The 24,140-nt window shown below is 44.9% G+C and overlaps 1 protein-coding gene across 1 annotated transcript in view; it reads left to right on the top strand.

Moving 5' to 3' along the window:
- Positions 1 to 24,140, top strand: part of LOC140464259 (epithelial sodium channel subunit gamma-like) — a 39,962-nt gene that overhangs the window by 12,003 nt on the left and 3,819 nt on the right. Inside the window, exons 3-11 of the mRNA XM_072559093.1 lie at positions 1,483 to 1,795; positions 2,715 to 2,914; positions 3,617 to 3,720; positions 10,981 to 11,144; positions 12,972 to 13,070; positions 20,518 to 20,635; positions 21,837 to 21,915; positions 22,429 to 22,486; positions 22,867 to 22,928. Coding sequence (XP_072415194.1) covers positions 1,483 to 1,795; positions 2,715 to 2,914; positions 3,617 to 3,720; positions 10,981 to 11,144; positions 12,972 to 13,070; positions 20,518 to 20,635; positions 21,837 to 21,915; positions 22,429 to 22,486; positions 22,867 to 22,928 — 1,197 coding nt within the window. The remainder of the gene's footprint in view (positions 1 to 1,482; positions 1,796 to 2,714; positions 2,915 to 3,616; positions 3,721 to 10,980; positions 11,145 to 12,971; positions 13,071 to 20,517; positions 20,636 to 21,836; positions 21,916 to 22,428; positions 22,487 to 22,866; positions 22,929 to 24,140) is intronic.

A 24,140-nucleotide genomic window follows, 5' to 3' on the forward strand; every position in this document is an offset into this window, starting at 1 on the left:
GGGCGGGGCAGGTCGTGGGCTGGGTGTCGGGGATGGGGATAGGGTGGTCTCCCCGTGGGCGGGCCTGACGCGTCGCGCCTTCCTGAGCGCCTTCCGGCCGGCTGGACGCTCACCCCCCTCCCTGCCAGAGGCTGGAGGATCGGAAGCCTCCGGCTCAGGCTCCGGTGCCGGGGCCTGTGGTGATTACTTTGGGGGAGGGGGAGTGGGCACGGCGGCACCACCGGCAGCCGTGGGCGAGGGCTGGGCAGCCTTCTGGGTGGGGCAGTTTTTCCTAATGTGCCCCACCTCATGGCACAGGTGGCACCGCACACTGTCCACCGTCCAGAAGGCGCGGTAGGCCACGCCCTCGTGGAGGAGGGTAAATGAGCCCTCCGTGACCTCCTCCCGGGCCAGGCAAATAAACACCTGGCAACGGAAGGAGTAGACGTGCCGGAGGGCGGGGTCCTTGAGACCGAGCAGGAGCGGTTGGATCCCTGACCAGATCTCCCCCAAAGGTGGTGAGGTGGGGGAGAAGGAGCTCGCTGGCAATGAAGGGCGGGATGTTGAAGATCACGACCCTCTGGGCCGTAACCTCCAGAGGGTCGACGGGGAAATGTGTCCCGCCCACAGTCAGCCCCCTCTCCACGGCCAGGTGGACCGCCTGCTCGGTCTTCAGGAAAAATACGGCCTTCCCGTACATTTGGGACGCAGCGACAATGGCCAGTGGGCCGACCACACTAGCCATGGCCTTGCTGCAGGCCTCGATGGTCGTGTTAGGGTGGGGATAGGCCTTTACCCCCAGGGGTTTGGTAAGGTGCCTGAAGGGGGTTTGGGTTGCGGCCGGGGTCGGGACAGCCGAGCCTAAGGCAGCGGCTACCCCGGCATAGGTGCAGCTGGGCCCTGCGACCTTCGGGCTCGTCATACTCTGCTGCTGTACGTTGTGTTGGGCCTCTGGCAGCAGCAGTGGTGGAGGCGGGCCTCTGGCAAGTCCTGGGCAGTTCCTTGGCTGCAGCAGTGGTGGGGGGCAGGCCTGTTGGGGAGGGTCCCCAGGCAAGTCCCAGGAAGCCCCAAAACTGAGTCCAAGGCAGCGGCGGTGGAGGCGGGCCCCAGGCAACAACAGCAGCAATGGTGGAGGTCCTGGGGAGGGGCCCCAAGGCAAGTCCCAGGCAGCAGCAGTGAGGCAGGCCCCAAGCAGCAACAGGAACAGTCCTTGCATGTGTTCACACACAGAGTCACAGTCACACACTGATCCAATTCTCAAAAGGGAAAACACCTGAGTGGGCAGTGACAAGCAGTAATCCTTCCCATCAAAGGGCAATGCTGTGTGACCCTCAGTTCATATTTGGGACTGTCAGGCATCTAATTGGTGGGGATTAATCATTATCAATCTTTAACAACTCCACTGTCATCTCCAAGGATAATGGAAGCTAAGCATGATAGATCTTGAAATTTATTGGCCCAGTGATTCCTATTCATTCTGGGTTTGCTCATGTCTCTTCACAGAAACAATGCAACAAGACATCTCTTTGAGAAACTAGACCAGGACACTCTGATGGCCATAAACGAGCTTTACCGCTTAATTGATAATCCTAACAACAGTCATGTGAATGCTCTCCACCAGCTTGCTGCAAATAACCAAGATGACATCCTGTTCCCAAATATTCCATTGATGTGGATCGAGTTGGTTACCCAAGAGTACAGCATCGTATCTGATCTCATCACCAAGAAACGGCACAGGATTAATGGTACGGTGAAAATCGAGTCCTTTGAGAGCATCAACACACAGGATAGAACCAAACTGGTTGGCTTCCATCTGGTGAGTTCCACTTCCAGTCTCCCAGCTTCTAATTAAGCTCCTTTGGGCCCAAAGATAACATGGGAGTGGAGGGGGTTGTGAAACAAAGCTCAATGAAGGGGTCAGAAGGAAGATGGCATCCTTTGTATTGAGTGGCCCAAATGACCAGAGTAAACAGCCTGGCACTGACCATAGTGAGCAGGCTGATTCTGACAAAAACACTAGGCCAAGATCTGACCTTGAGAGAGTAGATTAGACCTGACCTAAATTAGTAGACTGCCACTGACTAGATCAAGCATACTGCCACTGACCAGAGTGAATTGACAGGCATTGACATATTTGGCTAGACTGCCACTGACCAGAGTGAACAGGAGGCACCAACTGAAGTGAGTAGATCGGCATTGAATTGCATGAGTGGACTGGCATTTAATGAACTGAGCAGACTGGTGATGATTCACCTGGCACTGACCAGAGCAAATGGACTGGCACTGACTGAGGTAAGTTGATAGACATTCACAGGGTGAATGGACTGGCAGTGTTTAGAGCAAGTGGACTGGTGTTGTTTGGACTAAATGGGTTGGCACCGGCAGGTCTGGTAAACTGGAATTAAATGAATTGACGCTGACAGGAGCACGCAAGCTAGCACTTCCTAGACAGAGTGGGTCTGGTGCTGACCATAACAAGTGCACTGGCACTGACTAGAATGAATGGACTTTGTATTAGTGGGCTGGCACTGATTAGAGGGAGTGGATTGGCACTGGCAGGAGTGAGTGAACTGACACTGACCAGAGCATGTGGACTGGTGCTGACTCTATCAAGAGGATGGGTATTGACCTACTGAGCTATCAATGAAGAGTGCAAATGGCAATGACCTTGTGCCTTCGTGACGCTGTCTCTCTTAGTGATAACATTTCTCTTCTTTCCCTCTCTATGGTGACAGTGCGACAATGACAATAATGAAAACTCTACCTGCATTATATACACATTCAGCTCAGGCATAACGGCCATTCAGGAATGGTACCGACTGCACTATCTCAATATCATGGCACAGGTGCCTCATGAAAAGAAACTGCAGATGGGTTACTCCGCTGATGACCTCATATTCAGCTGTCGGTTTGATGGACTACCATGTGATTCAAGGTTAATGTATTGAGATTTATGTAACTACATCTTATTAATTATTAAACCTTAGCTAAATTGACAGTGCTCTAGCCACTGGTTGTAGTCACGAGTTCAAAGCTCTCTCCGGGCTAACATCCCTTTTGCTCTGGCAACAGTACTGCTAAAGGGTAATGCTGTGGGAGAGCTGCACTGTCACAGGAGCAATATTGAGAGCGCATTGTATTGTGGGAGCTGCAATATTGAGGGAATGCTGCACTGTAGGACTGTATTGAAGGCACACAACAGAGGACATGAATGAGAAAATGTTAAATTATCAAAGCAGCAGGATGGAGGGAGTGCTGCACTGTGGGAGGATAATAATGACAGAATGATGCACATTTGGAAGGGAAGCACTGAGGGAGCCTATCAGATGGTGCTGCACTATTAGAGTGGCATCACTGAGGGAGTGCTGCCTTGTTGGAGGGCAGCACTGAGGGAGTGTTTCAGAGATAGAGAGATGCTACTGAGGAGCTCTGCATTGTCAGTGGAGCTGTACGGAGTGGGTGCAGCAATACTAGAGGGGTGATAATGAGGAAGTGCTGCAATCAGAGGAACAGTAATGACAGACATTCTGAAGCCAAACACATGTTAGCTAAGTGACAGCATTTGTCCTTTCTTTCCAATGACTGCACTGCCTTGTTCAGCTACTAAGGTTTGTGTCTCTGTCTGTCCTTAATGCAGGAACTTCAGCCTAATGCACCATCCCCTGCACGGAAACTGTTTCACCTTCAACAGTGGAGAGAATGGCAGCATTCTCCAGACCATCATTGGTGGCAGTGAAAATGGTAAAAAAAAAGCAGACATTAAAAAATATCTACCTCCGACAGAGAGGCAATGTTAAAGATTAAAGCGAAAACTGAACTTCGGGAGTTCCATTTAACTCTCGTAGTGCAATATACTCTGGCCCCCTGGATGGGCCAATCCTTTACTCTGACCCCTCTATGTGGCTGAGAGTAAGGTGACTTGATAAACTGATGGTCTGTCACTATTATACTGTAATACAGTTATTAAGTCCATATCATAAGGATGAGAAATGGGTCACATAGTTTGTGAGGAATTCAATGAACTTTTATCACAGCTTTACATAAACACACTACAATCACAGGTACTAATGTGTCTCAGCTCAAGCTGAGCAATTCAGATGTACTGTAGCACACTTCCCTTAGCATGCAATGTTGCAAGAGGTCCCAGCTCATTAAGATGAAAACTTAGATCCTTTACTCTGGACCCTGGGAGCAGCCTAACCTTTAATATAGGTGTGGCCTATCCATCACTCTTGAATCCCTGGGTGTGGATTGCACCTTACACTAGCCCGTGGATACAGATTTTATTCTGGGCCCCAGGTGCAGCCTACCCTTTATTCTGGTCCCTTTTTTGTTACAAAGTTAAAGTCACACAACTTGAGGTTACAGTCCAACAGTTTATTTCAAAGCACAAGTTTTCGGAGCACTGCTCAAGTAGCTAGTGGGGCAGGATCAAAGGACACAACTTATAGTAAAAGGTAAAATTGTCATATAACTGATATGATGTATTGAACAAACCTAGATTGCTGTTAGGTCTTTAATCACTTAGAATGGGGATGTAGGTTTTGAGTGATTAATATGTAAATTCCAGAACTCATTTCAAGTCATATTCCCGAGATAACTTAAGCTTTTATTTTTAAAAAGTGACACCTTAGCGCTGGCAATGCATTAAAGGTGTGAGGTTAGCGTCTGTCTGTATCCCAGCCTTGGGTCAGACTGGTTCTATTTTCAAAGTAAGAATTTATAAAATGTCACATGGACTGATTGCCTATAAATTGTGTTCTTTTTGAACAAAACAAAATAAATCTGCAAATGCAAATTCATTCTATAGACTTGTATGCGTTGTGTGTGTGTGTGCGTGCACTTGCTTGATAGAGTGTGTGCATGAGTGTGATGGAGATATGCCTGTGAGAGGATGTGCACGTGAATATGAGTGTGGGTGTATGTGTGTGTCTGAGAGACAGTGTGGTTGAGAGCGGATATGTGTGAGTGTGATTGTGTGTAAGAGTGTATATGTATGTGTGCTTATGCATGAGTGTACGTGTGAGAGTGTAGAGTGTAGTGGGGACACCTGTAGTGTGACATGAACCCAAGATCCTGGTTGAGGCCATCTTCATAGGTACCGACCTTGGCTGTCAGCTTCTGTTCGACTCTGCATTGTTATGCTGCATTCTATTTTGTTCAAAAAGCACATAATCTGTAGGCAGTTAGACAGACTCCAACCTCACACCTTTAATGCATTTTGTGAGCTGAGATGTCACCTTTTTTTTCACAAAAGCTTAAGTTATTTCAAGAATGTGACTTGAAATGAGTTCTGGGATTTACATATTAATCACTCTAAAGCTGCATTCCCATTCTAAGTGATTAAAGATTTAACTGCAATCTAGGTTTGTTCATTACTTTGCATGTTGAATGACACTTTAATCTTTTACCATAAATTTTGTGTCCTATGATCCTGCATCATCATAGAATCGTGGAGATGTACAGCATGGAAACAGACCCTTCGGTCCAATCCGTCCATGCCGACCAGATATCCCAATCCAATCTAGTCCCACCTGCTAGCACCCGGCCCATATCCCTCCAAACCCTTCCTATTCATATACCCATCCAAATGCCTCTTAAATGTTGCAGTTGTACCAGCCTCCACCACTTCCTCTGGCAGCTCATTCCATACACGTACCACCCTCTGTGTGAAAAAGTTGCCCCTTAGATCTCTTTTATATCTTTCCCCTCTCATCCTAAACCTATGCCCTCTAGTTCTGGACTCCCCGACCCCAGGGAAAAGACTTTGCCTATTTATCCTATCCATGCCCCTCATAATTTTGTAAACCTCTATAAGGTCACTCCTCAGCCTCCGACACTCGAGGGAAAACAGCCCTAGCCTGTTCAGCCTCTCCATGTAGCTCAAATCCTCCAACACTGGCAACATCCTTGTAAATTTTTTCTAAACCCTTTCAAGTTTCACAACATCTTTCCAATAGGAAGGAGACCAGAATTGAACGCAATATTCCAACAGTGGCCTAACCAATGTCCTGTACAGCTGCAACATGACCTCCCAACTCCTGTACTCAATACTCTGACCAATAAAGGAAAGCATACCAAACGCCGCCTTCACTATCCTATCTACCTGTGACTCCACTTTCAAGGAGCTATGAACCTACGCTCCAAGGTCTCTTTGTTCAGCGACACTCCCTAGTACCTTACCATTAAGTGTATAAGTTCTGCTAAGAGTGACCAGTGGAGTGCCACAAGGATCGGTGCTGGGCTCTCTACTTTTTGTCATTTACATAAATGATTTGGATGTGAGCATAAGAGGTATAGTTAGTAAGTTTGCAGATGACACCAAAATTGGAGGTGTAGTGGACAGGGAAGAGGGTTACCTCCGATTACAACAGGATCTGGACCAGATGGGCCAATGGGCTGAGAAGTGGCAGATGGAGTTTAATTGCTCCAAAAGCTTGTACTTTAAAATAAACGTGTTGGACTATAACTTGGTGTTGTATTATTTATAACTTTGCCAACCCTAGTCCAACACTGGCTCCTCCACATCATGGCCTTTTTGTTACAGTCCACTACCAGCTAACAATGTACATCAGGGCTTAATTCTGGATCTTTCACAACTTGAATAGCTCAATTAGCATATGGATTAACTCACTGAAGCTATCAAGAAACGAAATCTTATATCATTCATTTTGCATGTCATATTTCTCTTTATTTTTCTTCCTTCTCCTCCAGCAATTTCAATTTGTTTCCTAAGTTTTGCTAATGATTATAACCACAAAGTAGATGACCATCAAGACAGACTTCATCTTGCATGAAGTAAAATCTGACTGATATCGATCAAAATCTCTGACTGACATCCATCTCAAACTGACTGATAAGCATCCCAGCCATATGAGGTGCTATTCTCTTCTATACCCATTATCCTCCTATCAACAGTTTCAACTTTACATGAAACACACTGTCCCACTCGATAGATCCATGATTGCACTCAGGAACTAAAATTACACAACTGGGCAGCACAGAAGGTGATAATTTGACCCATTGTGCCTGTGATGGATGGCTCTTTGAAATAACTCCAATTTCCCCAGTACCTGAGTTTTCTTTCCCAAGCATTTATCCAATTTGCTTTCAAAGGTTCATATAAAGTTTGCTCCCCTCAAATGTTTCCAGTTGAACATTCCATATCCTCTATATAAGACATTTCTTCAACCTCTCCTTTTATTCTTTAAATGCTTGTCCTTTCGTTACCAATTTTCAGGAGGATTGGGCAATCAGCCATGGCTCAGTAGGCACCTCTATTGTCCTCTTTGTTGGAAGCTCATGAGTTCAGGCACCCCTCCCAATTTGAGAACCTAATCCCGACAATCCAGTATTGAAGGAGTGCTAAACTGCTGGCAGCACTGTGTTTCAGATGAAATGTTAAACCAAACTCCTTTCAGATGAATATACAAGACCACATGGCACAAATCAAAGAACAGCAATGGAGTTCTTCCAGAGGTCCTTGCCAATATTTATTCCTCAACTAAGCCTTTATCCTTGGTTGGCAATCGCTAGCACGAGGGGACACAGCTTTATATTGAGGGCTGATAGATATAGAACAAATGTCAGGGGTAGTTTCTTTAATCAGAGAGCAGTAGGGTCGTGGAACGCACTGCCTGCAACAGTAGTAGGCTTGCCAACTTTAAGGGAATTTAGATGGACATTAGATAAACATATGGATGAGAATGGAATACTATAGGATAGAGAGCTTCAGATTAGTACCACACGTTGACGCAACATTGAGGGCCGAAGGGGCCTGTACTGTGCTGTAATGTTCTCTGTCTAAAATAGCTGAAAATGTGTTGCTGGAAAAGCGCAGCAGGTCAGGCAGCATCCAAGGAGCAGGAGAATCGACGTTTCGGGCATGAGCCCTTCTTCAGGAATGAGGAGAGTGTGCCAAGCAGGCTAAGATAAAAGGTAGGGAGGAGGGACTTGGGGGAGGGGCATTGGAAATGCGATAGGTGGAAGGAGGTTAAGGTGAAGGTGATAGGACAGAGCGGGGGGTGGGGACGCGGAGAGGTCAGGAAGAAGATTACAGGTTAGGAAGGTGGTGCTGAGTTCGAGGGTTGGGACTGAGACAAGATGGGGGAGGGGAAATGAGGAAACTGGAGAAATCTGAGTTCATCCCTTGTGGTTGGAGGGTTCCTAGGCAGAAGATGAGGCGTTCTTCCTCCAGCCGTCGTGTTGCTATGGTCTGGCGATGGAGGAGTCCAAGGACCTGCATGTCCTTGGTGGTGTGGGAGTGGGAGGAATTGGGAATATGGGATGGCGTTTTTACAGGGGGCAGGGTGGGAGGAGGTGTAGTCTAGGTAGCTGTGGGAGTCAGTCAGTTTATAGTAAATGTCCATGTTGATTCGGTCACCCGAGATCAAAATGAAGTGTTGAGCCACAGGGTGGTTGGGTTGGTTGGTCCGGGTGTCCCAGAGGTGTTCTCTGAAACGTTCCACAAGTAGACGGCCTGCCTCCCCAGTATAGAGGAGGCCACATCGGGTGCAGCGGATGCAATAAATGATGTGTGTGGAGGTGCAGGTGAATTTGTGGCGGATATGGAAGGATCCCTTGGGGCCTTGGAAGGAAGTAAGGGGGGAGGTGTGGGCGCAAGTTTTGCATTTCTTGCGGTTGCAGGGGAAGGTGCCGGGAGTGGAGGTTGGGTTGGTGGGGGGTGTGGACCTGACAAGGGAGTCACGGAACGCTGATAGGGGAGGGGAGGGAAATATACCCCTGGTGGTGGGGTCCGTTTGGAGGTGGTGGAAATGACGACGGATTATATGACGTATATGGAGGTTGGTAGGGTGGTAGGTGAGGACCAGTGGGGTTCTGTCCTGGTGGTGATTAGAGGGGCAGGGCTCAAGGGCGGAGGAGCGGGAAGTGGAGGAGATGCGGTGGAGAGCATCATCGATCACGTCTGGGGGAAATTGCGGTCTTTGAAGAAGGAGGCCATCTGGGTTGTTCGGTATTGGAACTGGTCCTCCTGGGAGCAGATGCGGCGGAGATGAAGGAATCGGGAATATGGGATGGCATTTTTACAGGGGGCAGGGTGGGAGGAGGTGTAGTCTAGGTAGCTGTGGGAGTCAGTCGATTTATAGTAAATGTCTGTGTTGATTCGGTCACCCGAGATCAAAATGGAGAAGTCTAGGAAGGGGAGGGAGGAGTCTGAGATGGTCCAGGTAAATTTGAGGTCGGAGTGGAAGGTGTTGGTAAAGTGGATGAACTGTTCAACCGCGCGTGGAAGCACGAGGCAGCGCCGATACAGTCATCGATGTAGCGGAGGAAAAGGTGGGAGGTGGTGCCAGTGTAGCTGCGGAAGATGGACTAGACCACATATCCTACGAAGAGGCAGGCATAGCTGGGGCCCATGTGGGTGCCCATGGATACTCCTTTGGTTTGGAGGAAGTAGGAGGATTGGAAAGAGAAGTTGTTCAGTGAGGACCAGTTCAGTCAGTCGAAGGAGGGTGTCAGTGGAAGGGTACTGATTGGTTCGGTGGGAAAGGAAGAAGTGGCGGGCTTTGAGTCCTTTGTGATGGGGGATGGAGGTGTACAGGGACTGGATGTCCATGGTGAAGATAAGGCATTCGGTCACCCGAGATCAAAATGGAGAAGTCTAGGAAGGGGAGGGAGGAGTCTGAGATGGTCCAGGTAAATTTGAGGTCGGAGTGGAAGGTGTTGGTAAAGTGGATGAACTGTTCAACCGCCTCGTGGAAGCACGAGGCAGCGCCGATACAGACCCCCCACCAACCCGACCCCCCACCAACCCAACCTCCACTCCTGGCACCTTCCCCTGCAACCGCAAGAAATGCAAAACTTGCGCCCACACCTCCCCCATTACTTCCCTCCAAGGCCCCAAGGGATCCTTCCATATCCGCTACAAATTCACCTGCACCTCCACACACATCATTTACTGCATCCACTGCACCTAATGTGGTCTCCTCTATATTGGGGAGACAGGCCGCCTACTTGCGGAACGTTTCAGAGGACATCTCTGGGACACCCGGACCAACCAATCCAACCACCCCGTGGCTCAACACTTCAACTCCCCCTCCCACTCCACCAAGGACATGCAGGTCCTTGGACTCCTTCATCGCTAGACCATGGCAACACAACGGCTGGAGGAAGAACGCCTCATCTTCCACCTTGGAACCCTCCAACCACAAGGGATGAACTCAGATTTCTCCAGTTTCCTAATTTCCCCTCCCCCCACCTTGTCTCAGTCCCAACCCTCGAACTCAGCACCACCTTCCTAACCTGCAATCTTCTTCCTGACCTCTCCACCCCAACCCCCACTCCAGCCTATCACCCTCACCTCAGCCTCCTTCCACCTATTGCATTTCCAACGCCCGTCCCCCAAGTCCCTCCTCCCTACCTTTTATCCTAGCCTGCTTGTCACACTCCTCATTCCTGAAGAAGGTCTCATGCCCGAAACGTCGATTCTCCTGCTCCTTGGATGCTGCCTGACCTGCTGCGCTTTTCCAGCAACACATTTTCAGCTCTGATCTCCAGCATCTGCAGTCCTCACTTTCTCCTATGTCCTAAACTAAATGATCTGGTCATTTCTGTTGTGACAACTTGCTATACACAAATTGACTGCTGTATTTCCTATATTATACAACTGTCACTATTGTTCATTGCTTATATAGCAATTTGGGGGTCACAGACTCCCTACAGTGTATAAAGACCCAATAAGCTTACACTTACCAACCAAGTAGTATTTCGCCCATACCAAACAAATCCATATAATCCCACATTGGGATATTTTACCAGGGCTAACCCACCTAACCTGCTTATCCAGGAAATTTTTGGCATGGCCAATCCACATAACCTGCACAACTTTGGACTGAGAGAGGAAACCAGGGCACTGGAGGAAACCCATATAGACATGGGGAGAATGTGCAAACTCCACACAGACAGTCACCCGAGGCATGAGATGTCCTTAAATTATCATATATGCTGTGTAAACACATATCTTTCTTTCCTCTCTCCCAGGCCTGAAAATGATTTTGCACTTGGATGAAAATGAATATAATCCATTTCTGGTCACCTCAATGGGGGCAACAATTGTCATTCATGATCAGAATGAAGAGCCCTTTGTGGAAGACATGGGAATCGAAGTACAGACAGCAACGGAGACAGCTATGGGCCTCGAAATGGTAAAGCAACAAATTGGAGCTTTGTCCAGGAGGGTTGGGAATTAAATATCATACGAGAGCTGATGATCACAAACAGATCAGCCATGATCTTATTGAATGACAGAGCAGTCTTACATATGTCTATAATTCCACATTGACAGGTGTCTCAGCAAATCTCATGGCTACAAGGTCAGGGCTGTTTCATTCAGAGAAAAAAGGGGAGATTTTGAGGTTACTAAAAACTGGAAAAGTTGGAACAACTCAGCAATTCCTGCAGGATCTATGGAGAGAGGAACTGAGTCAAAATTTTGAACCATATACGACTCTTCATCAGAATCCAAAGTTTGAGCTTATCTGACCAAAGATTTTTAAAGGAATGGATAAAACTGTTGTGCTGCAATTTAAAAATGTTGTACGTTAGGATTAAGAATTGGAGTGAGACAGAGAAGATGTTATGGAATTCCTATAGAGTGTTAATTGTATTTTAATTGTGTTTGATTGTCAGTGATGGGCAGAATCTATGGTTTCACCTCAGCATATCTTTTAAAAAGATACACTTTCAAAAGGCACTGAAACTGGAGGTGGTTGAGTTTAGTTGATGCTGTAATGTTTAATTCTTTAATTAAATTACCTCCAGTGCTATCTTTTACCAAGTAGCTTTCCAGAATGGAATACAGAAATGCAGCCAGCATAAATGGACTGAATAGATGTGCTTTGGACGGAGAGAGAGAAGGGGTGGGAAAATGAATATACTTGTTTGCTTGACTGAGATTCAGTTTTTTGATGGACAAACAGAGAAGAGGTGTGATTGCTGAGGGTTACGTGGTTGATGTGGTTACAAATTCCAGCTGACCTTTGATAAAATGTTACAAAGCAGGCTTGACAGCAAAGTTCACACCCATGGACTAAAGGGGATAGTGGCAACATAGATACGGATTTGGTTGAGAGACAGGAAACAGAGTAGTGATGAAATGTTGTTTTTCAGACTGATGGAAAGTATTTGTGGAGTTCCTTATCTGTCAGTATTAGGACCATTGCTTATTTTGAAATGTATTAATGACCTACGCTGGGTACAGTTTCAAACTCTGCAGATGGTACAAAACATTAGAAGCATTGAGGTGGATAGTAACAGATTTCAAGAGGACGTGGACAGACCAGTGAAATGGTTGGGCACGTAACAGATAAAATTTAATGCAGGAGAGTTTGAAGCAATATATTTTGGTTATAAGAATGAGAAGAAGCAAAATAAAATTTAAAACAAAGGTTTCACCACTTACATTAGTGTCTCACAATCACATCATTGCTGCATGAATTCTCTTCTGTGGTGCTTATTTTAAGACTTGTAGGACCTGATGTTCTTGGTTTATGATTGTGCATCTTTTTAATGCAATTAAAGTTGGGATTTCTAAATAAAGACATAGAATGCAAAAGAAAGCAAAGCTATGGTGAACCTTTATAAAACATTGGTTCATCTGAGGTGAGGAGCTGAGTCCAAACTACAGACATTGAGCTACATTAGGAAAGGGAGAAGTTACCTGGATGCTTGCTTCAAGAAGCAGTCACACTTCTTATATTAGATCATTCAGTTTTGGTCTGGAGACACCAGGCTGAATGGCCTCCTTCTATGCTGTAACCACTCCATGTTAAGTGATATGATTAATTCACCTGGTGTACAGAGGCTTGCCAAATCATGCTAAATTCTCTCTAGTGCATTGACACATGTTTAAGAAAAAACTGCACAAGCATATACTAAGTGACGATGGTTTTGTTGACTGTAATTTACCTCTTTCTGAAATTTCTAGGGACTACACTGTTTTCCAAACAGTCGTGTTTTACTGTTTTATTTAGACTGTATTGAAGAGGCTGAGCAGTCCGTATAGTGACTGTACAATAGACGGAGCTGATGTTCCTGTGACAAACCTTTACAACAAGACCTATTCATTGCAGGTAAGGCTTCAACTCATTTTCAAGGAAGAGACCATGGTCAGGAAGGTGTCAACTACGGCCAGTCATGCCCCAGAGGGGTCCAGAATACTATTCAGGTAGAAATGGAGAGGGAGACACATCAATGCACTATACTTTCTTCATAACCTTCAAGAACGTCAACAATATCATGAACCTTGATATTCTTCAAGGTCTTTGAGGAGGAGAACTTGCTGCAGCTGGAACTCTTCATGGTGGAGCCATTGTTGGTTTACATCAAAATATGGATGGTGATAGTGCCCTTGTACAATACCCACCTTGCCATCTTGGAAGTGTGTATATTCCAAACTAGGGCATATCAAGAGATGGTAGGAGGTACTGGATATTGCAAAGACAATGGGCTGTGATAACATTCTGGCATTAACATAGAAGACATGTGTCCTAGAACCTTTCATGCCTCTAGCAAGCTACAAAGGGAGCATGACATAAGACCATAAGATATAGGAACAGAATTAGGCTATTCGGCCCATAAAATTTTATCATGGCTAATAGGTTTCTCAAACCCATTCTCCTGCCTTCTCCCTGTAATCCTTGATCCCCTTACCATTCAAGAACCTATGTTGCTCTGTTTTAAAAACACACAATCTTCTGTGGCAATGAGTTCCACAGGTTCATCATCTTATGACTGAAGAAATTCCTCCTTATCTTCATTCTGAAAGGTTATTCCTTCTCTTTGAGTTTGTGCAGTCGAGTCGTAGTCTCTCCTACTAGTGGAAACACCTTCTCCAGATACAACCTGTCCAGGCCTCTCAGTATTCTGTAAGTTTTAATTAGATACCCCCTTTGCTTCTAAACTCCATTGAGTATCGACCCAGAATCCTCAACTACTCCTCACATGACAACTCCTTCATTCCTGGGATCATCACTGTGAACTTCCGCTGGACCACCTTCCCCTTCCCCCCCACCCCACCCCTCCACCCTAGGACATCTTTCTTTAGATACGTGGCCCAAAACTGCTCACATTATTCCAAATGCAGTCTGACCAGAGCCTTATACAGCCTTAGCAATACATCTCTGCTCTTGTGTCCTAGTCCTCTTGAAATGAATGTTAACATTGCATTTGCCTTCCCAACTGCCATTGAACCTGCATGTTTATCTTAAGAGAATCCCGTGATTCAGATGTCCAAAGTGTTTCCCCATTTACAAAATAGACAATGCTTCAATTCTTCGATCAAAGTGCATAACTTCACATTTTCCCACACTGTTTTCCATCTGCTACTTCTTTACCCACTGTCCTAGCCTTTCCAAGTCCTTCTGCAGCCTCGTCAGTTCCTCAACACTACCTGTCCCTCTACCTATCTTTGTTCACATCTCAAACCACCAGCAACAAACCACACCCTTACAACACAGACAACAAGTACTGGTGCTTTTTAGATAAGGAAAGGGAAGGATGACACTTGAGAAGGAGTCACAATGCTGTAGGGAACTGGAGGCAACACCGAGGCACAATCCATTGTGGACAGTGAAATGGGAAACATGCACGAACCACAAAGCAGAGAGACAAGCACATCCTCACTCTGGAGCAGTAAAATTCTCAGCTCGGGGAAGCAGGGAGCAGCAATGCCCTCAAAGGGGAACTAATATGGGAGGAGAACAGTCAATAGGGAATAATCCAAACTTTGCATGGACCAAACAATGCCATCTGGACTGGACAAATGGGGCAGACCAGAATGGCTTCCTCGACTCACAAAAAGTGAAATAATTTGTGACCACTCTGGGAGTACAGAAGATGACTGCAATTATAAAAGACAAATGGTAATGGTAAGTGACATTTTTAAAAATGGTTGTTCAGATGACATCAGTTAACATGCATAGTAATATGCCTATTCGGCAATGTGTTTCAACTTTGAATTACCTGGCCAAGACTAAAGCTGACAAGCTGCTTCTGCAGTAGGATGTGATACAGCTCTTTGCTCCTACATCTAATAATCAAAATGGTGGTCGAAGATGCCATCAATCTGGTACCTCTGCTGTATGTATTCTGCTCTAGCAATACACATTCACCATCTCCAAAATTAAGGACAAGATGGATAGATGCCTCCTCATAACTCCTCAAATCCTGCACTCTGGTTCCTAACAAGTATTTCACAGCTCAAAATAGCAAGCAGCTGGTCACACTTCAGCACCTCCAATCGCTTCTGCCAATGTCCAGACTGGTCATTCTGAAAAGTGACTTCAACTGCATCATCTTTGTTGCCGTTGGATGATCCAGCAGGGCCGACAGCACATTGGATATCATGACTAGACTACTGATGGAAACAATGGAAAGAATAGTGACAAGTTGCATGTCTTCAGCAAGCTTGTAAATGGACTATAGTACAGACTGACCTGGTCAAGATAATATTATCTGTGTGTGTCCTGTGCTTTAAGGCTCAGATCCACCAGTATCAGACAAATGTTCTTCTCTGACCACTGCCTCCTACTGGCTGACTGCCACATACAGTAAGACTAGACAGTTAGCCGATGGACATAGAAACTGAATGTGAGTCTGCTGACCCAAGAAAACATTCGAGAACTTAAGAGGATTTCAATGTTTGGAAAGCCATGAAACCCCCTTTGAATCTCAGGACATTGGTGGGAAGCAGTCAAAGTGAACCTGAAGAGGTTCTTCACCTTCAAAGGTTTTCAGAAGATGATAGAGAAACCAAGGGAATCACAGAATGACAGAATTGTAATGGTGTAGAAAGAAATCATTAGGTGCCAACTCCAGAAAATCATGCAAAATATTCTCTGGACGAAGTCAATGGGAATCAATGTCAAAGAGAATCTCCAAGAAGCAAAGACTAGGCCTGTTATTCGATTCAGAGGATTTAAAAATTATCTTCCAGTCCAAAGTCTGCTCCATGGTACAGGCAAGGACAAATTTGTGTTTCTTTTTTCAGAAGGGACATAAGGAGCGTGCTATGATTAGCAGATTCTTTCTGAAGGAAGATGATGGCTGTTTAATGTCACCACAGTCTGACATTTTGAGGATTCCCTTTAACATAAATCCCAGACAGCACATTCTCCCGGTATTCCAGTCCTTGATCCCAAAGGTCTTGGAGAGCAGCTTGTGGGAGAAAATGGACAAGCTGCTAACTCTGGAAGAGTAAGACAAATGAGTATTTTGATAAAGCCAAAAGTCACAAGAGCGATGACTTACTAGATGAGCTGTATTCATTTTTACTAGACTTGCTTGGCCAAGACATGCTGGAGGTGTACAAGACTAGCAGTGTGTCTGAATCCATGAGGTAAGGCAACATCGCTCTCATTAACCAACAGAGTGAGGAGAAGGAGGACATTAGTATCACAGTAAATCACTTTGCCAGCTCCTGTGATGGAATAAGTATGCATGGTAAAGGTAAGGGTGTTACCTTAGTGGAGGTGGGAAATCAGGTTGCCAGGTAAGTGAATGTGTCCTTAGGGTACATCAGAGATTGAGGGCATGTCAGGTCTAGCAGCAGTAACATGGATAGATTTGATAGGTGAAACACATCTGAGAGGGGTTCAAAGGCAGGAGTGTGGGTGTGTCTTTGTTCCAGGGCAGATCAGGCCAGCAGAGGGACAGAAATGGAGCGAGAACTATTGATGTCAGAGATTGTCAGATCCAAGGGTGGTTTGGGGAGGTATGTTGGGCAGATCCAAGTGGACGGTGTAGCTGGGCCTGGGGTCCACCACTGGGGATGGGAAGGAAGAAGGTGTTTGTTCTGAGGGTGTCAGCGCATGACATAGGTAGAATAACATCCAGGGAAGCAATCAAACCTGTGGTAGAGGGGTGCGTTGGCTCAGGTCAGGGGTTTGTCAGGTCCTGGATGAGGGGGGGAGGGTGTTGATGTTAGGCCATTGTCCAGTCAAGTCATGGGTATTGGAGCCAAGAGTGGGGCAAAGTCATCAGTTTCAGAAGGGTAGGCCAGCAACGGTGTGGGGGGTGCAGGGGAGTGTCAGGTCCAGCAGGAGGAAGGGGCTGCATTATTATGGGGGAGATGTTGTCAATGGCCTGGAAGATGTAAGGCATGCAGTAGGAGGAGGATGTACATGGGGGTCATCAGTGATGAGTCAGGGTTCCGTTTAATAGTTACCAAGGAGCTATAATGAGTTTTTAATCTTTTTCCTGGTTAATTATTAAGCTTAAGAAAGTCATAATTCCAAATTCTATAAATGTAATTTTATGGATGGTTCTAGATGAAGAGGAGTTGCCCATCAGAAAGTTCAATTTCCCAGATAACCTCCATACAATCAGCTACATCGGCAATTCCATATGATTCCAAAGTATAACTCTAGCCTGTGCTGCCCCAATATCAATTTGACCATTAAAGTATCTGTGCTGTTGTCTATATAGGACATAGAACATAGAACATAGAAGAATACAGCGCAGTACAGGCCCTTCGGCCCTCGATGTTGCGCCGATCAAAGCCCACCTAACCTACACTAACCCACTATCCTCCATATACCTATCCAATGCCCGCTTAAATACCCATAAAGAGGGAGAGTCCACTACTGCTACTGGCAGGGCATTCCATGAACTTACGACTCGCTGAGTGAAGAACCTACCCCTAACATCAGTCCTATATCTACCCCCCCCTTAATTTAAAGCTATGCCCCCTTGTCATAGCTGACTCCATACGTGGAAAAAGGTTCTCACTGTCAACCCTATCTAACCTCCTAATCATCTTGTACACCTCTATCAAATCACCCCTAAACCTTCTTTTCTCCAATGAAAACAACCCCAAGTGCCTCAGCCTTTCCTCATAGGATCTTCCTACCATACCAGGCAACATCCTGGTAAACTTCCTCTGCACCCGTTCCAGTGCCTCCACATCCTTCCTATAGTATGGCGACCAAAACTGCACACAATATTCCAGATGCGGCCGCACCAGAGTCTTATACAACTGCAGCATGACCTCAGGACTCCGGAACTCAATTCCTCTACCAATAAAAGCCAGTACGCCATATGCCTTCTTCACTGCACTATTTACCTGGGTGGCAACTTTCAGAGATCTGTGTACATGGACACCAAGATCCCTCTGCTCTTCCACACTACCAAGTAGTCTACCATTAGCCCAGTAATCCATCTTTTTATTACTCTTACCAAAGTGAATCACTTCACACTTAGCTACATTGAACTCCATTTGCCACCTTTCTGCCCAGCTCTGCAGCTTCTCTATATCCCGTTGTAACCTGCCATATCCTTCCTCACTGTCAACAACTCCACCGACTTTCGTATCATCCGCAAACTTGCTCACCCAACCTTCTAACCCTTCCTCCAGGTCATTTATAAAAATGACGAACAGCAATGGTCCCAAAACAGATCCTTGCGGAACACCGCTAGTGACGGCACTCCAAGATGAACCTTTGCCATCAACTACTACCCTCTGTCTTCTTCCAGAGAGCCAATTCCTAATCCAAACCTCCAACTCACCCTCAATGCCATATCTCTGTATTTTCTGCAGTAGCCTACCATGGGGGACCTTATCAAACGCCTTACTAAAATCCATATATACCACATCTACCGCTTTCCCCTCATCTACCTCCTTAGTCACCTTCTCAAAGAATTCAATAAGGTTTGTGAGGCACGACCTGCCCTTCACAAAACCATGCTGACTATCCTTGATCACATTATTCCTATCCAAATGTTCATAAATCCTATCCCTTACAATTCTCTCTAAGACTTTGCCCACAACAGAAGTGAGACTCACTGGCCTATAGTTACTAGGATTATCCCTACTCCCCTTCTTGAACAAGGGAACCACGTTTGCTAGCCTCCAGTCCTCTGGCACTACTCCTGTCGACAAAGAGGACACAAAAATCAAGGCCAATGGCTCTGCAATCTCCTCCCTTGCTTCCCAGAGAATCCTAGGATAAATGCCATCAGGCCCAGGGGACTTAGCTATTTTCACCCTTGCCAGAATTTCCAACACCTCTTCTCTACATATCTCAAAGCCATCCATTCTACTTATTCGTGCCCCAGTATTCATATCGACAACAATGTCCTGTTCCTGAGTGAATACTGACGAAAAGTATTCATTCAGCACCTCCCCAATCTCTTCAGCCTCCACACGCAACTTCCCATTACTATCCTTGATTGGACCTATTCCTTCCCTAGTCATTCTTTTATTCCTAACATACCTATAGAAAGCCTTAGGGTTTTCCCTAATCCTACCCACTAAGGACCTTTCATGTCCCCTCCTTGCTGCTCTTAGCTCTCTCTTCAGGTCCTTCCGGGCTACCTTATAACTCTCAATCGCCCCTATTGAACCTTCACGCCTCATCTTTACAAAGGCCGCCCTCTTCCATTTAACAAGGGATTCCAACTCCTTATTAAACCACGGCTCCCTCACACGACCCTTTCCTCCCTGCCTGATAGGTACGTACTTATCAAGGACACTCAATAGTTGCTCCTTGAACAAGTTCCACATATCAATTACGCTCTTGCCTTGGAATCTACTTTTCCAATCCACACATCCTAAATCATGCCTCAACGCATCATAATTTCCCTGCCCCCAGCTATAACTCTTGCCCTGTAGTACACACTTATCCCTCTCCATCACTAGAGTAAAAATCACCGAATTGTGGTCACTGTCCCCAAAGTGCTCACCTACCTCTAGTTCTAATACCTGGCCTGGTTCGTTACCCAGAACCAAATCCAGTATGGCCTCACCTCTTGTTGGCTTATCTACATATTGTGTCAGGAAACTCTCCTGCACACATTGCACAAACACTGACCCATCTAACGAACTGGAGCTATAGCTTTCCCAATCAATATCAGGAAAGTTAAAGTCTCCCATAACAATCACCCTATTACTGTCACTCTTCTCCTGAATCATCTTCGCAATCCTTTCTTCAACGATTCTAGGACTATTAGGAGGCCTGTAAAAGACTCCTAACAGGGTGACCTCACCTCTCCTATTCCTAACCTCAACCCAAACTACCTCAGATGACAAATCTTCGTCCATCTTCCTTTCCACCGCTGTAATACTATCTTTGACAAGCAAAGCCACACCCCCCCCTCTTTTACCCCCACCTCTGACCCTACTAAAACATTTAAACCCTGGAACCTGCAACAGCCAATCCTGTCCCTGATCTAGCCACGTCTCCGTAATAGCCACAACATCGAAGTCCCAGGTACCAACCCACGCTGCGAGTTTATATCTATTACACTTCTGTAATTCCCAATTTGAAATATTATCATCCTTGGCTGTATATCTGACAAAGTATATGTTTTGTAAATATTAAGTCTATTACAACTGTATCAAGTGGAACATGCTGTATGGGAACAAGTTTCTTGAAAATATGTAATGTTCAAATTAAAATGTTTTGTCATGTATTTTTGGCCAATCATATAATTTTTGGAAAATAAAAGGCAAAATAGACCTAATGATTAAGGATAAAGATTGCACCTTAACCTATGGCTTATTTTCTGATTTGCACACAGATGTGCCTGCACTCGTGTTTTCAGATGGAGATGATTCGTAGGTGTGGCTGTGGCCACTATGAGAAGCCATTACCAGTGAAAGCAGAGTATTGTAACTACAAAACCTACCCAGGATGGAGTGAGTTCACACTTCCCCGGTCTGTAGATTTTTTTCACTTGGGTAGAATTTTATCCCAGCCAAAGATGATCATATAGAGAATCCCTTTGAAATATTGTAGCCTCTAAGTATTTGGATACGATGGTCATTCTGAGCAATAACAAGGTCCACACAAACAGTCACAAATTGAATTGCTGACTCATTCCTTTTGAAACTAATGATTAGGGGAAGAATATCCGGCAGGATGTTTGGAGAAAGGGTGAGGGGTATTTAAAATTGTTGCAGGATTTAACCAGAGATTTGGTAAAAGGTAACGATTCTGAAAAGATTCATGTTGAAGCTGCAATCATTTCCAGCCAATCTGATGATGACACATAGCCATAAGATGGAGAAGAAGCAATCCAGCATTAGGTTCTGATGGCAGCAGACACATCATCTCTGACTCCTAATACCCTTTGTGATTGTACCTAATTGTCCATGTACCTTGTATCCATTGCTAGAATGCAATAAGTTACATCTTCTTGTTCCTCCTCTTGCTAAGACTCAATAATGTTTTGTACTCTACCACTGCTAATTTGGTACCTCTTAGACTTAGTATAGAAAGAAGGACTCTTTGCTGATCAGTGGGCTTTGCATGAGCATGAAGGCCATCATCAAGGCCCTCGGTTTAATTTTGTTAAGTTTCTGTTTACCTTTAGACTTTTTGTTACAGTGCCACATCAGTAGCTAACTAATCTACTAATGTCTAATTACTCAGAAAGAAAATTCTTCTGCAATTAGTGGTCACCAATGGGGCTGGGTTCAGTCATCATCCCATAAAATGATATTCTAATTTAAATTTGAAGTTTCCTTAGAAATTTTGATTTTCTCGACAATGTCCCTGAGAGGCTAAATTGTTAATTTTGAAATAGTAGAAAAGAGGATTGGTGGCAGAAGTCTGCCCCATTCACAAGTCACTGATGGTTGGTATCGAAACGTATGACTGGAGAAGTTATTTTGTATATTTGGGGGAGAGCAGGAGGACTGGGTGAAATAGTCCAGAACTAGGGTTAATAATCTTCAAATTAAAATTTGGTCAACTTCAAAATTGAAATAAGGAAGCACTTCTTCACACAGGTGTAGTGAGAATCTTAAATTATATAGACTTAACTCTATATTTATAGCAAGCAAGAATATCATTGTACATGTGACTGTTTAAGAAACTGCTTTTGTTTTCCCACAGTTTTCTGCTATTACAGGCTGCACAGCCAGTTTATTCAGGAGCAGTTGGTTTGCCAGAAGACCTGTCGACCTGCCTGTCAGTAAGTTCCTGAGGCTCAAAACCTGACAATCTTTCCCAACTGTGAGAGACTGGACAGACACATGAAAGATACAGAAGTGCAAATATTCCCCATTGCAGTTACAACACTGTTCCTCCTCAGCACTCAATACAGAGAAATGTATCTCCCCCTTGATATTTAGATTATCAGACTGTCCAAATATTTAGTAAAGAATGCTGGAGCAAATTACTGCAAATTCTAGAATCTGTACTGAAATCAAAAAATGCTGGAGATCACAGTGAGTCAGGCAACATCCATGGAGAGAAAGCAAGCTAACATTTCGAGTCTAGATGACCCACTATGATCTCCAGCATTTTTGTTTTCAGTAAAGAATGCTGTCTGCAACTATTGTTCAGTTCAATACTGTTCTTGTTTTGATATCTGGTTAGATGTTGTTTCTGCCAGTGCAGAGTCAGCATCCAGATAAATTTATCTATTTTTCTTTTTATTAGTTTCTGACTCACTCAGATAATACTTTGTGTGGTCTTTCCACAGTTCCAAGGAATGGACAATGACCATGAGTGTTGCTCAGTGGCCTTCATCAGCATCTGAGGTGAGATGTATTAATTCTCTGGGACCTGGCTTATTCATTTATTATTGGATTGTATTGAATGAGAAATGAGTTTAAAAGAAAGCATTGTTTAGCAGTCTAGTTGAACAGGTACCAACAAAACATTCATTCGCAATCAAACATAAACAAATAGATATTCAATTGCCCACAATCTCTCTCACATCCTGACTTACTCAGACACTTAAACATAAACATACAGCTCAAAATGCATGCAAATCTATAACAAAGATACACACAGACCCAGGCATGCAAACAAACACATAAGCGAGAGAAAGGAGAGCAATTCAGAAGGCGGTATTGAGCTAATGCTTGGCTGAATGTGATGATGACGTTATTTTACTCCATTGTCCTTCTTCAAATAGGAGTGGACTCTTCGTCTTCTGAGTTGGGAAAAAGGGCTCCATGGAAACAGAACTTTAAGAAAGTAAGCTCTAAGTTGTTAACTTGTCCAAATTTCCTGAGGGAGCTGCGTTGCACAACACAAAATGGACCTTCCCTCTAATTCCTCATCTGAATCATATTTCTTATTCACACTCTCTCTCTATCACTCTCTCTCTCACAAACTCTCTTACTTACACATACACGCTCACATTTTCACACTCTAACTCACGCTCTATCTCACTCACACTCTATTTCTCATACACACTCACTCACGTATTATTACTCACATAATCTCTCTCACACACACACACACACACGCACATGTGCGCACACGCTATCCTACACATACTATCACATAGTTACACTCACATATGCCTATAAAATTAGCCAAGTGTTTGTAGTGCTCAGCAGAAACTCCTGACACTAAATATTCAACAAACAGATGGGAAGGAAGTTTATCCATTGGGATTATATGCAATGGGAATGAATGGGAATTGATTTCCCTTCTTAACAGTAATATTTGCACTTCAAGCAGTACTTCATTACCTTTAAATAATTTAGGGCACTCTGAGGTTGTTTAAGGCACCATATACAACATACCTTGACATTGCAATCAATGAATCCCCACTATCACTGGAGCTTACCACTGACCAAAAACTGAACTGGATCAACTAGGTTAATATTGCAGGTATAAGTGCAGTGAGTAAATCAATTCCTGTCACACCAGTATTTGTCCACCATCCATAAGACACAAGTCAGGAGTGTGATAGAATACTTTAATCACTTGCCTGGATGGGTGCAGGTCCAACAATACTCAAGAAACTCAACTCCATCCAAAACAAAGCAGCCCTGTGGATTGCTACCTCAAAGGGGTGGCATTGTGGCTCAGTGGTTAGCACTAATGCCTTATAGCACCAGGGTCCCAGGTTCAATTCCAGCCTACGGCGACTGTGTGGAGTTTGCACATTCTCCCCATGTCTGCATGGGTTTCTCCCGGGTGCTCTGGTTTCCTCCCACAGTCAAAGATATGCAGGTCAGGTGAATTGGCCATGCTAAATTGCCCGTAGTGTTAGGTGCATTAGTCAGAGGGAAATGGGTCTGGGTGGGTTACTCTTCGGAGGGTCGGTGTGGACTTGTTGGGCCGAAGGGCCTGTTTCCACACTGTAGGGAATCTAATCTACCATCAACATTCACTCTCTTCACCACTGAACTATGGAGGCAGTGTGCACCAGTTACAAATTATATTGCAACACAT

The sequence above is a fragment of the Chiloscyllium punctatum genome, chromosome 40 (assembly GCF_047496795.1).
Source record: "Chiloscyllium punctatum isolate Juve2018m chromosome 40, sChiPun1.3, whole genome shotgun sequence".
Lineage (NCBI taxonomy): Eukaryota > Metazoa > Chordata > Chondrichthyes > Orectolobiformes > Hemiscylliidae > Chiloscyllium > Chiloscyllium punctatum.